At 41.3% G+C, this 17,167-nt stretch overlaps 1 protein-coding gene across 7 annotated transcripts in view; it reads left to right on the top strand.

The window, feature by feature from the left end:
• The window catches only part of CNTLN (centlein), a 221,399-nt gene that overhangs the window by 63,147 nt on the left and 141,085 nt on the right, over positions 1-17,167 (top strand). For all 7 annotated transcript variants that reach the window (XM_048504012.1, XM_048504015.1, XM_048504014.1 and 4 more), the window contains 2 exons: positions 7,493-7,626; positions 15,942-16,104. In XM_048504012.1, the coding sequence (XP_048359969.1) occupies positions 7,493-7,626; positions 15,942-16,104 (297 nt within the window). The remainder of the gene's footprint in view (positions 1-7,492; positions 7,627-15,941; positions 16,105-17,167) is intronic.

Genomic DNA, 17,167 nt, shown 5'->3' on the forward strand with positions numbered 1-17,167 from the left:
TAGGCTGAGCCCTCCAGGGGAGGGCGGTTATATAAATATAATAAATAAATAAATAAATAAATATGACTGGTCAAAGGTCACTCATCAGTGGGGATTTGAATCTGGGTCTTCCAAATCCTTGTCCAACAGGCTGTTGTGAGTTTTCTGACCTGTGTAACTGTGGTCTGGTAGTTTTTGCTCATAATAAATAGCTAATGCTAGCTCTTTTCTGTTATAATAGGACTTCTTGTACATACATATTTCTATGCCCAGTACACATCTATAGGGTATAAATCTTATAATTGTTGTTTTATTTGCATGATCTATCTATGTTCTACATTTTATAGATACACTTTTTGTTTTGCATTGGTGGAATATAGAAATTTGCATTGGTGGAATGTAGAAATGTGGATACTGTCTTTAAAGACTTATCTTTAATTCTATGATGATTTGTTGCTAAAACATTGCGTATAAGCAAATAATCTTTTGATCTCTCTGCAGGTGGATTTATACTGCAGTTGTAGGGCATGTTTAACTATCATGGCTCCCTCCCTCCCCCGCACAGTAATTTGGGGGACTATAGTTTGGTGTAGGTACTATGACAGTTCTTTATTAGAAATTTCATTCTCAGGACTACAGTTCTTAGGGTCCCTGTCTGTAGAGGGAATGACAGTTCAACCAGATATAAACTTAGCTAACTGTCATTACCTGTACGTAATTGGTCCTGGGGGGAATGTGGAAGAATGTGGAGTGCTTCATATGTAAGTGGATTAAGTAAGTTGTTTACATACAACCTTTCAACAAAAACTTTCCAGGCCAGTTTACAAAAGAGTACAATATAATAAAGTGAATAATATAGTTAAAATGCAGTTAAGTGGTGAAATGAACAAAATAAGCTATTCTTGATTTTTGCAGAAGGGAATTCAGAAGTCAAAGGATATCAAACAAAAAAGCCATCTGGGTTCTCACCAGCAAAGCTGGCTGGTTCCTGGAAGAACGCCCCCTGGGTCATTCTCAAGCGTTACACTAGTTGATACCGTTGAGTTGTCCCCTTAGCTGTGTTGGGCCCTGAGACATTTAGGGCTGTGAAATTCAAAACTGGTATCTTGTATTGCACCTGGAAACAAACTGGAAACCTGTGTAGATAGTATAACCTGGCTTAATATAATAATTTGTTGGTTTAATATGATAATATGCTTTGTTTAAAATATTTATGTCCCCATCTTTCAGTTTGCCTTTTTCAGTCTCCAGTCATGGCTAGGACATGTAGTTTAAAAAACATGATGAAGTGCAATCAATCAATAAATTACAAGTTCTGCTGATTTCCAAACAATTTAAGTCCTAACTAGGAGAAGGTTCTGTCTCAAGAATATCTTTTGAAAGCAGACCGTATGACAAGCTTTTTAAAAGGCCATCAGAAGTGCTCCCTTATGAACAAATTGTGGAAGACCATCCTAGACCATCAGGGAGGAAGATGGTGAGAGTCACAATTCATGCAAGGATTGTCGCAGAAAGAGGGTTTGGCAGTCCAGACCAGCGCCTCAAGTTCAATCTTGTAAATAAGTAACCAGTGGACTTCCTACAAGACTGATTTAATACAATCTAACTAACTTCTTCCTATAAGGTGAACGATCATATTCTCCACTTGCTGAAGCTCTTAGTTTTCAGGGGAAGACCCGCATAGAATCTATTACAGTAATCTCTAGCCTGCAGACCATTTCAAACGTATGGGAAGCGCTTTATAAACAACTGTTCTGGGTTTTTTGTCTGCATAGCACAGAAAAATTAAGCATTTCTGGGGAAAATGGTTCTTTTGTTCACAGTTTTCTGCCGCTTCAGTTTGATTCCCCATTCTGCCTGCCATTTTCTGATTCTTTCTCACAGACGTTTCCTCCCCTGGCATTGTGACTGGGTGCCATTTTAGTGATTGAAGTACATGAATGAACTCAGTTGTGCCTGCCAATTTTGGCAACATGTCATTTCCACCTTTTAAAATTTTCGGTGAGGTATTTTTGAAGCTTCGATGATTTAGTGATTCAGTATGATAATCGGCATGGATTCTGATATTGAGTCTTTGAAGCTTCCAAGATACTTCACTGAAAATGTTTTAAAAAGGGGGAAACAACATGTTGCTGTAATCAGCAGGCACAACTGTGTTAGTTAGTGTACTTTAATCACTGAAATGGCTCCCAGCCATGATACCAGCGGAGGAAATGTCTACTGGAAAGAGTTAGAAAATGACAGGTGACATGGCGAATCAAATGGAAGTGCCAGAAAATGTAGGATGCGAGTGACAGAGAAAACAAAAGTGAGAACTTTACATTCTGGCAGGAAAAGTAAAATGTTTCCTGCTTTCCACACAGCAAACAAGATACATTTTAAAAACGGCTTCAGGAAAAAGCATTTTTCCATTAGTTTAGCATTTTCAGAATAACCTGTTTTGAGCACAAGTAAAACGTTCTCCAAACATTTCGGGGAATAAAATGTAAAACTCCACCCCCAAACACCTTTTTTCCCTTTCCTGAAAATGGTTGATATAAACATTAAAATAAAACGTTTCCCAAAATTTTGGGGGAATAAAGCTGCGGAACTCCACCCTAAAACACTTTTTTTTCTTTCCTGAAAATGTTTTATTTGTGCTGTGTGGAATGAGACCATGTTAGCAGGACCAAGAATGGGAGGCAGTTAACATATTAATTGGTCCACCTGGATTCGTCTCTTTCAATGGAGACCCAGGTGGCCCATACAACCCGGGTTGCGTTTTTCCATCTTCGACAGGCCCGACGGCTGGCTCCCTTCCTCTCCAACGCTGACCTAGCCACTGTGATCCATGCAACGGTCACCTCCAGGCTAGACTATTGTAACTCGCTCTACGCGGGCCTTCCCTTGCGTCTGATTCGGAAGCTAAAACTGGTCCAAAATGCAGCTGCACGTCTGCTCACAGGCAGTGCCATCTGGGATCATATCCAGCCTGTGTTGCACCAGCTGCATTGGCTCCCAGTGGAGTTCCGAATCATCTTCAAGGTGTTGGTGTTGACCTTTAAGGCCTTACGCGGCCTGGGACCCTCGTACCTTCGGGACCGCATTACCCCATATGTCCCGAGTCGACCTCTGCGCTCAGCAGAGGCCAATTTACTGGAGATCCCTGGCCCCTCAATGATGCGGCTGGCCTCCACTCGGGCCAGGGCCTTTACGGCTCTGGCCCCTGCCTGGTGGAACACTCTACCACCAGCTGTCCGGGCCCTGCGGGACCTTGGAGAGTTCCGTAGGGCCTGCAAGACCGAATTGTTCCACCGGGCCTTCGGAGAGACCAGCCGCTGAGGGTGCCCTGCTTTCATCCTCCCCCTGCTGTATAGGGTCCCTAACATCATCGGGACCCATCACTCTTCTTGGGAGGGTTGCATATGGGTTCGTGGGATACTGTTTTAGAATGAAATTTTTAAACTTTTATATATTTATGTTTATATATGCTTTTATATTGTTCACCGCCCTGAGCCCTTTTGGGATAGGGCGGTATACGAAATCAAATAATAAATAAATAAATAAATAAATAAATAAATAAATAAATAATTGTAGGTGAAAGTCAACACTGCCAGCAATAACACTACTTGGGATTTTCAGCACTATAGTTAAGTCATGTACGTTGGCGTTTTATTTTAATTGCTTCTGGCATCTTTCTTTGTTTGATACTTGATTATACTTTATGTGGTATTTAAAATATGGTAATACACATTCCTATTTTAAATTGTTGGATAATGGTGCAACATCTTTGGCAACAGGTTTCCCTGTCTATCTCTCAATTTGGCCATGTATCTATGATAATTTGGAATTGTGCTCAATTGGAAGACCACTTTAATAAAGCAATGAGGCCATTCTGTGTTAGAATGTTGTGGTTTTCTCCAGAACATCAAATCATTTCTCTTCTTCACACTTATGTTGTGTTTTCTGGCTTGACTTAAGACTGTTGTCTCTAGATTCATTTAATGCTTGATAATCTTGAAATCTCAGCCTGAAAGATTCTTGGACTTCAGCAGACTGATTTGTTTTCCAGCAAAATACGCACACTGTCTGAACTATTTACAGTATGGGGGGGGGGGGGGGGTTGTTTTGTTTTTTAAATAAACAAAATGTCTGACCCCTTTGTTTGGTCATCTGTGAAAACAAAGTTATTTTCATTTGTCCATATATACATGAGTGGCTCATTAAAGCAAACGCTGAGGAGATTATTGATTCCCATTGATCCCATTCTCAAACTGTTGCAGGATTTTTTATAAGAAGAAAGAGGATTTCTCCTTGATGATCTGTGGGTTTGGAAATCATGACCACAGTCCTTACCCTCATATTGGAGGAAGAACTGAGATGATGGATGTCTACCAGAGATTTTAAGAACTACTTTTTAACATCCATCTGCCTGTCTGCCTGTCTGCCTGTCTGTCTGTCTGTCTGTCTGTGATAATACCTACGTACGTACGTACGTACATACAGAAATGTGCATTTTTATTTTAGGTTTTTATTTTAAAAAACCTGATTCTGGTTCATAAAGTTTGTTATTAAATAATTATTTGTTCCTAAAATAGTCATTTGTTATTGTTTCTCTTTCTTTTGGTTTCAGTGTGATGTGTATTTTCTGCCTATCGCTGTTTTCCCATTCAACTTGGATGAAACTATCAGAGATGTCTTCTGTTGTGACTGTGTCTAGACTGGGTCCTTCCAGTATAGGATGTAACTGTATTTAAATTTAAAGAAAAGCACTTGGGGGCTGAAATTGAGAACAGTGCCAGGTCCAGGAGCATCTGAAGCTGAACCCATTGTTATTAAGGTGTACAGCAACTCATCCTGTGTCCTAGTGGACACGACTAGTGGACAGTGCAGTGCAGATGAGGGGGAGGGCTGCTGCAGCCAAGGGCAGTGCAGAAAAGGTGGTGTGTGCCACTGGTGGCACAGAAAGGAGGAAGTTAAAAAAAAACCTCCTGCCACCTGAACTGCCCCATTGGGGAAACAGGCTTACACCACACTTTTGTGTGGTATCTGCTGGCTTGGAGGGCAGTGTTGCCAGGCTGGAATGCCAGTGGAAGCTGACTAAAGTTGGCTCCATCCTCAGCAGTGCCTCCAGTATGCCCGCCCCCCTGCACTGGCATTTGCTCGGATGCTAGAATAGCTTCCTGGTGGCGCTCACCCCTGGATTTGGCCACCATGGAGCTTTGCCAACGCTGTATACCAGCGTGTTTGCTCTCTCCACTGGCATGGGAGCCCCTTATGCCAAAGAAGGGGGCAAATATGCTGGTGGGACCCTCCACCGCTTACTAACACTCCCATCTGGATTTCACACACACCCCATCTGAATTGGGCCAAAAGTTTTGTTCTTTGGGACATTCTTCCCTTACAGAAGCTGAGCTGGAAGCCGAGTCTTCTGTGTTTATGCGTGTGTGTGTGTGCTTGACCTTTTGTTAAGTGAACTATGAAGATTCCTGGATGATATGTTTGGGGCTATCCATGCTTCCTTTCTCATATGATTGCATGCTAAAAGGTTGGGTGCATGCAGGATGGCATTCAAATTGCTGACAGCTGATCTAGGAAAATGATACTTACTTGGCTGGCCTCCCGGGCATACCTATCTTCACACTGGTGGGTGCTGTATTTCCTTTGTGGGGTATGTGTGTAGGGCACAGATTTACACCATGCAGGCATGTTGGCATTGCCATGCTGCTTATAGGCTTCTGTCCCTGGCTGTTGTTGGGGCATTGTCAGCCTGCATCTTTATGATTGGTGAGTGTTACTGGTGCTGCTATGGATGCCAGCGCAGTTGCTAAGCTTCCAACTTTGTGCAGTGGGGTCTTTTATCGAATGTCTTTTCTCTGCTAACAGAGTGAACATACAATAGTGACTAGTTGTGCTGGTGCCTCACTGTTGTTAGCGCTGCAGCAGCAGCAGCATCCTCATTTAGGATGGAAAAGTGGATCTTATGCATGTTAATTTGTTAATGAATGTTGCATTAGGCCCGTTATGATTGGGCCATTATGTTTAGGCTCATTGCATCAGGCCCATCATGATTGTCCCCTCCTTCAGCATATTTAGCTTCTACAGAAGTTTAACCTTTCTAGTTCTTCTCGCCCTTGTTTTGCCCCTCTTATTGACATTTGGCAGCATTATTTCCTTCCCTTCAGTTCAGAGGCCTAGCTGGGCCAAACTGTGCCCGGTGCACATTCTATATTTTTCTTAAGTCTTCCCACCATGCCCCCCTCGGGGCCTCCTTCCTTCTTCCAATAGCTTAATCTCTTACCTTAGTCTCCCCATCTTTTTCTGTGAACTTTTTCAGGCTGCGAAAGGCCTGTTCACAGTAAAAACGGCGTGATGGGAACTGTACTTCCCAGGAGACCTTGTGAGCCCCAAGGTCTCCTGGGAACTGTAGATCCTTAGGCCATTTTTACTGCCAACAGGCCTTTTGCAGCCTGAAAAAATTCAAGAAAAAGGAAAGGATCTAAGGTAAGTGTGGGAAGGGGGTGGGGTGGGGGGGCGCCACAGGGGCGGGGGAAAGGGGAAAGGGCCTGGGGCGATTTTCTGTGCCCCAGGCGTGTGCCTAGTGCACAGCACACACCCCTTTTCCCTTGTAGCTTCGCCACTGCTTCAGTTATCTTTTCCCCTCCTCGTTTCACCTGTGATTGCCACCTATTTGACATAAAGTAACTTTGGATCCTGACCTGTGCAAGAGTGTATTAGTAATTTCCTTGAGAATTGCTAGGCATCCTTCGTGTACTTTTTTGTCATAATACTTAGTTTGTCACACAGTGCTAGTATAAGAATATATATGGCCAAATATTCATTTTCTAAGTCTGCATTGCAGAGACACCAAACACCATTGGACTGTCACTTCAACATTATGATATCTAATAGTGTCATTAGGTGTATAAGTGAAGTTATACTGTATTAACAGCCAAATCCATGGTGCCGGGGGGGGGGGGATAGACCAGCAGCCAACTATGGTTGCTCCACATTGCCTCCAAAGAGGCATCGTGGGTGCCCCTGGGAAAGCCCCTAAAAAACTGCTTTTGCCAACTTTTTATGATGGTGTAAGTCTGTGCTGTGGAAGGGGAGCATTATCTGGGTTGAAAGTCCTTAAAGTTGGCTACACCTCCCAGAAAGCCCCCCTCCATGCCAGTGTGGACATTTGCAGTGGTGGCCAGCTACCACAGGGGCCAGCTTTTGGGCACTGTGGTGGCTTGCTCCCAAGGTAAGTCTCTTGTCACCAGTGCTTCCAGTGTAGCTTCAGCCCCCCCCCCCCCCCCCTCAGACTGCCCAGCAAGAGTTGTTCCATTATATGGTGTTTGGAGCTCATTTAACTTTAATCCTAAATGGGCTGATTTTGATTGTCTTATGATATGCAGATCATTAGATCTTTTTTGACTGGCTAATTATATACAGTTCTAACACTCTTGGACATTTCACATTATACAGTTTACAACATTTTACTTATTGATTTATTCTCTCCTGTAAAAATAAATTATATGTTTTCTAGAATTTTGAAGCTGATTTAACAGATGCAAGGGTGCAAATGGAAATCTTTCACAGTAGATGCAACGATCTGGCAACGCAACTGAGAATTAAACAGACTGAATTAACACAAAAGGATTTAGATGTAGCCAGAGCCAGGTATGTATACCACATTTTAATAAAGCATTTGTGAGCATGCTCATTCCAATGAATATGGAAAATGTCCATTGTTTGGGATTTGTGGAAAAATTGTAATGCCAGTCTGCTTTGCGTGCTATGGAGAAAGTTTAGAATGTCTCCTGTTTATGCAGACTATCTTGGTGCCTTTTGGCTTCTATTACAGACATTATTTAAAAAATGCACATCTTTAATTAGCATTGGGTCAGAGAGTTCTTAGTCTCCACTGCAAGTCACAAAACATCAATATGATTAGTAACATAAGCAATTAATTTGAGAGGCTAAATGCCTGAAACTGACAAAAGTTTGAAGCCCAACTTTCACTTTTTAATTAGAGTCAAGTCTGACAGGTCAGCAGGAGCCTGCTGCTGAAGGTTTATAATGTTGTGATTTCAGCTTTTATCTGAGATTTTTCACATTTTAAGTTGGATCATGAGGATTAATATTGCATGGATGAAATGCGAAGGAAAAATCTAGCCTAAACCACTTGAACTATGTAAGCTTTTGATATAGGGCAATCTGATGGTCCGGCTAATTGCCATTATAACGGGACTTATATTGGGGTAACTTTTTGTTACCCTATATTCTTCTAGTGGTAACATCAGAAGCATAGTTAAGAGCAGTGGGAAGAAGGCAGCCCTGCCCTCCCTAACAATTCCTGTACAGCCTTCATTCACAATATTGTTATTGAGGACACCCCCCAGATCAGTGCCTTCTACACTGATCTACAGTTATCAACAATAATGGTGATATGGTGATATTGTTTTTCAACCACATGCTTTCTGACACACATGGCACAAGTATATTGAAGAAAGTGCACACAGTTATTATAATTAAACATTTAGTGTCATATCTCACTGATCAGGAGAACCAGTAAGGTCCAGAGATCCACTTATGCAATCATTCAAATTTCAAAACACTAGAATGATTCTGTGGCTCGTGAACGTGCCAGTGTTACACAGTGGATAGACTATCATTTTAGCTTTACACGGAAAGATGTGTAGCCCATTAACCAGGTGGAAGCCAGCAAATGGAATCCATTGGATATAGGTGCCCAAGGGAAAAAGTTCAGATCCTGCTTTGGGACTGAGGAAACTCCATTGATATATCTGAATGTTGTGAAGAGAATCAGATTTTTTTTTGCAAGGGAAAAGAAGTTTAGACAAGAAAAAATAGAACTTACAGCAGTAAGCTCAAAAGCAGCAGCACAAGGAAGCTGTACTTAGTTCACAGTGGCTTTTTACACAAAAGGTCTTTGCTGTGTAGTGGAGGCCACTGTTTGCCACAGCAAGATTTCTTGTATGGACGTATTTTGTGGAGCCCCACTTTCACTTTCTAGTATCTTTGTGGCAAGTGAAACCACTTGTTAAATATTTAAATCTTGCTTCACTGCCAGAATGGGACAGATTTTCCAGTGGGCACAGCTTTGGCCTGGACATCTTCTCTCCATACATGGCCAGCCTTCCGACAAAGTGGCATACTGCTAGTGGGGACATGGGGTTCCATGTCCCCATTAGCTGGGCATCCCCCACTTGATGAAATGGTGTGCGACCGAACCCCTGTCCCCTTCCTAGCCTGCAGAGAAGCCAGGGGGGTGGGGCTTAGCAGCGGGTTGCTCTACCACCTGCCTGAGCCACCTGTTGTGGTGCCCCGCCCCCTGGCCTCTTTGAAGGCTGGCTTCTGCCCTCCCCAGGCTCTGGGGAGGGCAAGAACTGGCCTGCAGGGAGGTGGGGGAGCGGGGCTCTGTGGCAGGTGGTAATTTCCAGTGCTGTATTTTTTGTAGAAAATTTTCTACAGAGTCTATAAAGTCAATAACAATGAAAGAACAGCATTACCAGCAGAATAATATGCAAGTTTTGTCAAGCATTGAAATTAATGTTTTTGAGGTAATTATCCCTAGGAAACATGTAGAAGAGAACATGTAAATGAATTATGGGAGGGAATGAAGCCTCTTTCACATGGTAGAAGTGGTACTGTAGTCAGAAGTCTGATAAGGAACTAACATGTAATGCAAGGGGTACTACAAAGGCAATGAATCTGGTATTCCACTGACCTCTGTGGATGAGAGCTAAATTCTGTTGAAAGAGATGAATAGATAGCTACCTCCAAGGAGTGGTGCACAGTTTTTTTGGGTGAGTGGGGGCTTGCTAAAATTAATCTATCCACAGTTTTAAGCACTTTTTAGACATTCAATCTTACCTTTACATTTTACAAGTATTAATTTCCACATAAAGCTTTGGATTTGTTTAATATTAAGTTTAAACTATGCTTGATTTTTTCCCTAACCATGTACATTAATTCTAGTATTTGTAGCTAATTGAAATTAACATGAGATTAAAAATTTGATTTACTAAGTATGTAAAAATAATCATGCTAATTGAGATCAAACTCTGTTACTGCCACTACCACCACGACCTCTCTGCCTCCCCATTGCCTTTAATACATCCCAAAGCTAAGTAGAGAATATAAACAGAATCAACTGAGAAAAAAGGTAAAGAAAACGAAGAATGGAGTATGAATGGGTCAAATGTGATAGACAGTAGAAAAGAGGAGTGTGAATGCGAACAAAGAAAGAAATTTGGGAAGGGCTAAGGCAGTGGTGGCGAACCTTTGGCACTCCAGATGTTATGGACTACAATTCCCATCAGCCTCTGCCAGCATGGCCAATTGGCCATGCTGGCAGGAGCTGATGGGAATTGTAGTCCATAACATCTGGAGTGCCAATTGGCCATGCTGGCAGGGGCTGATGGGAATTGTAGTACATAACATCTGGAGTGCCAAAGGTTCGCCACCACGGGGCTAAGGAATGATTAGAAACCAAATGGATGCAAAGAACCATGTAAGCATGCACCATGTTAGGGATCACTCTGATAGATGAAAGATCTGTTGAAATGTTTTCCATGCTAGGAGTTTAGTACTAAAGGTTACAGCCCTATGAGTAATACAATCTTCTTGCTCCTTAGTAAGACAGTTGTGAAACACGAGCTTATGTGATGTAGTGGTTAGAGTATCAGACTAGGATCTGGAAGACCCAAGTTTGAATCCCATTCCACCATGGCAGTTTGTTGGGTGACCTTGGAGCAATCACATATTCTCAGGCTAACATACCTCACAGAGTTGTTGTGAAGATAAAATGGACGAGAGTAGAATGTGTTTGTTTTTTTGGGGTCCCCATTATGAACAAATATTGAACAGGATGCCACAAGAGTCCAAGGGGAGAGTGGAAGCACCTGAAATAGGGGAGAAAGGGGATCTTGCAAGGTCCCCAGACCCCGCCCCTGGGAAGAAAGTCACCCAGCTAGAAGGAAGGCCACACCGCATTCCGGAAAAGCGTACTCTCATCCCTCCCCCCTGTGAGCTCGCAAACAGGGCCCCAGGTAAGTCTGTGCCCCCAGGCTATTCTGACCTGCTTCATGCTTAAGTTTCGGTCTATGGTTTGTAAATTGTGAACCAACTTTTGCAGTGCATTTTACATTCTATTTATATTGGCAAAAGGACTAACTATGGCAAAACTGACCAGGGTTTCCTTAGCCAATGTTCACAAAGTCCCTGAAAATCCTGATTTGAAATTCTAATTGAGAATGGAACTCTGGGTAGCATTAACTACAGTTAGTGACAAACTGGTGTAAATGCTGAACCATGGTTAGGACCAAAATGGGAAGTCAGAAAGAATCCATATCTGAGAAGAAGAGAGTAAGAAGGTATTCCAGAGACTGGTTGTGATATTTCAGTTTGATTTTCTTATATTTGCACCATCTCTATTTTGGTCATCCCTGCTGTCAACTGAAATCTTTTTGAAAAATTCTCTGTAATATTTTTTTGCGGTTTTGTTCCTCTTACTTTTTTCCTTATAGTTGTCAACTCTTCATTTGCAACATTAACTAACTATTAGTTTTATGTATGTCTTCCGCAGGGTGGTGAGGGGCAGGAGGAAATCAGCCGAACTCCAATTTGTACTTGGGTATAATCAATAACCAGTCACATTGCATTGATATTTCCCTGTGGATTTACCCCTTACTGCCCCAAGAGTACTGATTAATGTTAGACATCACTATGCTATCTTCTCTCATCTAATGAGGATATGGGTGCTAATCAGAACATTTTGCCTTTCCCACGTTATTCTTTAATTCAGGTGTTAACTGGTTTAGCAACTAGCCACGTGTAAATAAGATGTATGCTGTACCAGGAACATTCTCCTTAGAGACACTAGTATAGATAAGAATCCACATTACATTTGTAGGTATGAGCAAAAATGCACTTTATTATTCATTGAGGGATACCTAGAAGGAGATGAATGAATGCTTCTTATTAACATGGCCCTATCTGTGCATATTTAAATCCGGAGATCAGGGCCAAGGACAGACAAGGCAGAATTGATAGAAAAATGTAAAAACAAAGCAAACCCCCCAATGGCAATAGAAGTGCTTGTTGCCAGGCAACCAGAACAGTTTTTGTCAACAAAAGACAGGGAGAGAGGACAGGGCCCTTTCCGTATCTGTTTTGGCCTTTGAGGGAGGACTCTTTGAAACTAGGCCCACCAGCAACCACCAAGCTACGTTCTAACACACCACTTTCATGACTTACCCTTACCTGCTAGCTATTGCCCATCAGCCATGCCATTAAAGCCAGTGTGGTTTAGTAGTGTTGGAGTTAGAGAATTAGACTAGGATCTGGGAGACAAAGTTTGTTGTGGAAGTTCACTGAGTCACACACTCCCACTCCCACTCACTTGTTGTGAGGATCAAGTAGAGGAGAGAGAATTATGGAGGCTGCTTTTGGTCCCCATTGTGGAAAAAGGCGGAATATAAATGACGTAACTAAGTAAAATATGTAGCTGAAGATGGAGGCAGATAACAGGTAGGCTGTTGGTAGGTAGAAAGGAGAGAGGGAAGAAAGGAAAGATAAGCATATGGGAGCTGCCAGGAGGAAAGAAAGGTGGAATATTGTGGGGAGGACAATAGAGGGGAAAGTGAGGTTCCCCTCAGTTAATCCTTACTGGTTTCCAGCTGCACAAGTTGCCAGGAGGAGGAAAGAGGGGAAAGCTGAAGATGGAGGACAGATAAGTGTAGGTTAGCTAAGAAGGAGAGACGTGAGCAGGGAAGAGAGATAACATAGTGCGGTTTCAGGGAAGGAAAAGAGGAAATGGTGGGGGAGGCAGAAATGAGAAGGCCCCCACAAGTTCTTGCAGGTCCCCCACAGGTAATTACTTTTATATCCGTACATCCAGTTGAAATAGGTTGCATCACACAATAGTAATGTTGATTACAATTGACCAGAAAAATGGCAAGAAAGGGGTTACAAATCACATTGCTTGGGATTTTGTTTAATTATTGGCATATATGGCCATCTGTTATGAGTATATTGCTTTCTGTTTTGCATTTACATTGGAGTAATGCTACTTTAATCTGTCAGCCTATATTCCAACCCCTGTAAAAATGAGCTTTGAAATGAAAAAAAAAAATACAGGTGAAACAACTAACACTAGCAACTCTTCTTATCCCTGCTCAGGCCTTTTGTTCTCCTTTGTCATTTAGGCGTTTACTTGTAGGGCATTAACCTCAAAATTTGTAGACAGGTGTGTATCTGAAGTTTGAAATTGTGAGCTTTGAGATATCTTTCTTTATAGCCTTTACAAAGCACCTAGGTTTTGAAAGGCATCCTGTGATCAACTCCAGTATCCTGCTGCTCGGCTGCTCTCCGTCTTCTTACAATGTAATGACTGTGCTTTCTATGAAAGTTCACTCATAAGATAAGGCTTTGACTGCAGCAGCTGTGGGAATGAATGGAGCAGCTACATGACCTAAAGCTTCTGAGTTATATTTTAAAAAACCTCACAAAATCCTCCCTTCTCCCCCAGTCCAGTGCTCTCTTTCATAACAGTGTACAGAAAAAGGGTGAAATGGCAATAGATGTATTCATTGTTAACATAACTATTTCAGTTATATTAGTACTGGTAAATTGGTAATTTAAATTCGTTGTTGTGGAATCTGATTTTGGTCTCGGGAAGAGTATGTAAATGAATAGAAATATCTCAATTATGAAAATGGTTGACTACTTTGAACAGGAAGAAGATCCTAGAAGTACCAATATTACATCTGATGCAGAAATTTTGAGGACAGTGTCCTTAAACCAGTGGCAAATATGCATGCTTCCCTCCATGCTGTGGCTTGCACATGTTAAAACCCCAAAATATTAAGTAATACAACATGTGCTGAAACCCATTTGCTGTATTGAGAGGGCAAGACCTAGTTAACCCTGACCATCAGGAAAAGCAACCTTAGTATCAGCTGCCCAGTTCCTGTTCTTATTCCAGTGTAGTTGGGCTTCTGGAAGGGAAGGCACACTACCATGTTTTCTGGAATGATTCGTTCTCATGAGTTTTATTTGTGGAATTCCCAGTATGAGTTTGAAGTCTTCTGAGTTCAGAAAGGGGTTTGTAGGACTGTTGTTTAATGCCTCTAGTATCTAATGAAGAGATCTTTGAACTCTCAAAAACATATACACCCAAAAGCTTACTGGTCTCTAATGTGCTTTTGGACTTGAATTGATCTCTTCTGCTGCAGACCAACATGGTTACCCACTGAAACTATCCAATGCACATTTATGCCAGTTTCTCTTTAAGCAACACTGGAGATGTCCATAAATAAAGAGGCTTAAAAGAAAAATGGAAAAAATCAGGTGCCCTCTTCATTTGCAAAGTCTTTTTCGAATTGTGGATGTGCAATCTTTGGCATTCCTACTGTCAGTTCACCCTGCAATTACTTCCTTCTTTGCAGCACTAAAAGATCAGCTATCCCTTAATGTTTTAATCCTTTGGAACTTCTGTAAGATGTTACAATTTTAATAGTAGCAAGTATTGTGACCCTTTAGGTTCACACTTCATCTATATATGAAATTGTGTATCTGAAAGATAATATCATATTATAATTGGAAACATTTATAATGTCAGGATTCTCAATAACTAGCTATTAAGAGAATGGAAGGTTTTGTGTAATCTACTAAGCAGTTGCCCTGCTTTGTGCAGTGGTACCCAAAGCACTTGTTCAGCTGGATTCTTGAAGCTGCTGAAATACCAACTGACAATGCCAAGTTCCACCACAATAAACCTTTGAACAGCTCAAAAAAAAGTATGGAAACTAAACATCCAATATTTGCATAGAATATATTGAACCACTCTTTCTAGCTATGTACTAGCTCTGCTTCTGAAAACACATGTAATTAGACTGATCTACAGAATTTTGTATGGCTCCTTCCGCACATGCAGAATAATGCACTTTCAAACTGCTTTCAATGCTCTTTGAAGCTGTGCGGACTAGCAAAATCCACTTGCAAACAATTGTGAAAGTGGTTTGAAAACGCATTATTCTGCATGTGTGGAAGGCATCATTGTATTTTATTTACTTATACCTCACCTTTCTCTCTCATGTGGGCCCATTGTTTCCTCCTCCTTCATTTTCTCCTCACAACAGCCCTATCTAGTAAGTTAGGCCTGAGGCCATCGAACAAGCTTCCACAGCAGAGTATCCTTTCCTCAACCTTTCCCTTTTTCAAGCTTCTTTGATCTAAAGATCTTGAGTAGTACATAGGGAGCTTTTATTTCTTGAAGGAAAATATGGTGGACAGTGGGGAGTCAAACCTGCATCTCCCAGATTGTAGTTCAACACTCTACCTACTATACTCTCTAGCTGTGCTTTTGAAAACACATAGAATTACATTTCTGAGCTCTTTGTGGGATTTTGAATCTCTTTAAATAGATTTTGCTGTATAACAGAATGGGGGATAGGAAATTCAAAAATCAGATCTTTTTAACCTTTATTCCTATCACGAGAGTTGGCCTCTCAGCTATCCCTTAGAATCTGTTGTTGCATGTCTTGACAAGGAAAGGAACTTTTCTCAGCATATTTCAGGACAGTTCTTTTTATGCTTACTGTTTCTTTAGGTGGTTGATGTCACAATTTTCTCTAAAGAGAGTTTTCACATTAGATCCAATTTGGAAAAGAAAAACCCCTCATTAGACTTTTTTTTTACTGGTATAGCTATTCAAAAAGACTGCAGTTGTTGCCTGCTATCTTTTGCTTCTTGATATTAAATTGTTGCTTAAGTAGTCAGGGAAGCTATGAATACCGTAAGTGAAGTCTTGGTCATTTTGCTAATAATATTAATAATCAACCTGCACTTATAAGAAAATTGAGAGAATGAAAGATGGCTATCTCAAAATAGCTAGCACCGCCATTTAACTGAGTTGATTACGAGATTTCTTTTACTTTATTTTCAAGTTTCTTGCTTGTTTTGCACAGGAAGGAGTTGCAGGAGCTGCAGAATCTCTACAAACAAAACACTGAACATGCAGCACAGCAGGCAGAGCTGATCCAGCAGCTTCAGGCTCTCAATATGGATACGCAGAAAGTACTGAAAACTCAGGAAGATGCTCACACAGCTGAAACAATATCCTATCAGAAAGTATGCACCCCACCCCCACCCCCACAAAAAAAGTATATTTGCTTCTCTGTTGGTATGACACTATGTAAGAATTTAATTTTGTGAACTGGGTAGGGGTGCAACTTTCCCATTGGTCTGGAACACCAAGTATTGGCATATATGGGTCAGCAGCCGAGTAGTCAATGGACTGTTATCTATCTGTGTTTGGCCCCTCTGCAACAGTATTCCAGATGCTTTTTGTAGCTTTATAAAACTTAGCAGAAACTTAGGCAGCCATGCACTGATGCTTCCAGATGTGCAGTAAAATGATATTAAAGCTGTGCACATTTAGTTTCTATCAGTCTTTCTGCTAATCTTGAAGGCTGAGAAAGCATTTGGGTAATTTCAGTAAGTAGGGAGTTTGGTGGCCGGTGATTTGTATTGCTTTGGGTTTGTTTTATCATGAGACTGCATTTGTTCTGCACAGACTATTCTTGCTGAGGCAGTCCATGACTGGCATTTTCTTTGATTGAGAAATGCATGCTGAACGGATTTGTGCTGCAGTTTCAAGAAGGGCGGGGCAACACTTTTTGAAATGGAAAGGTAGACAGGATTATAGCTACATAAACATATTTGCTATACTTTCTGAAACTGTTTGGATTTATAAACCATGAAACATGGGGTTGTATAAAAAGCAACTCAACTACAGAAGCACGGGCAGCTGCGGGAAAAGAAATATCCCAGTAAATAACAGCCTGATGCATAACTAAATAACAGTAATCTTATATGTTTAATTCATTTTTGCTGTTTTTCTTAACAATGGGGACCCAAAGTGTCTTACATCCTTTTCTTTTCTTCATTTTAGTCTCACAACAACCCTGTGGGTTAGATTAGAATGAGAGAATGTGTCAAGGCCAAAGCACAAGTTAGAATTAGTCCAGCACTCTTAACCGCTATGGGCAAAAGCATTTTTGTATGAGTATGTCCCATTGAAATGATACAACATTATGTCACACATTCAGGACTATGATTTGAATATGCATTGATTTATGGGCTTCTAACTTTCCTCATTTATGGACTTGTAACTTTCTTACTATATGAAGCG

This window comes from Sphaerodactylus townsendi, linkage group LG07 (genome assembly GCF_021028975.2).
Source record: "Sphaerodactylus townsendi isolate TG3544 linkage group LG07, MPM_Stown_v2.3, whole genome shotgun sequence".
NCBI lineage: Eukaryota > Metazoa > Chordata > Lepidosauria > Squamata > Sphaerodactylidae > Sphaerodactylus > Sphaerodactylus townsendi.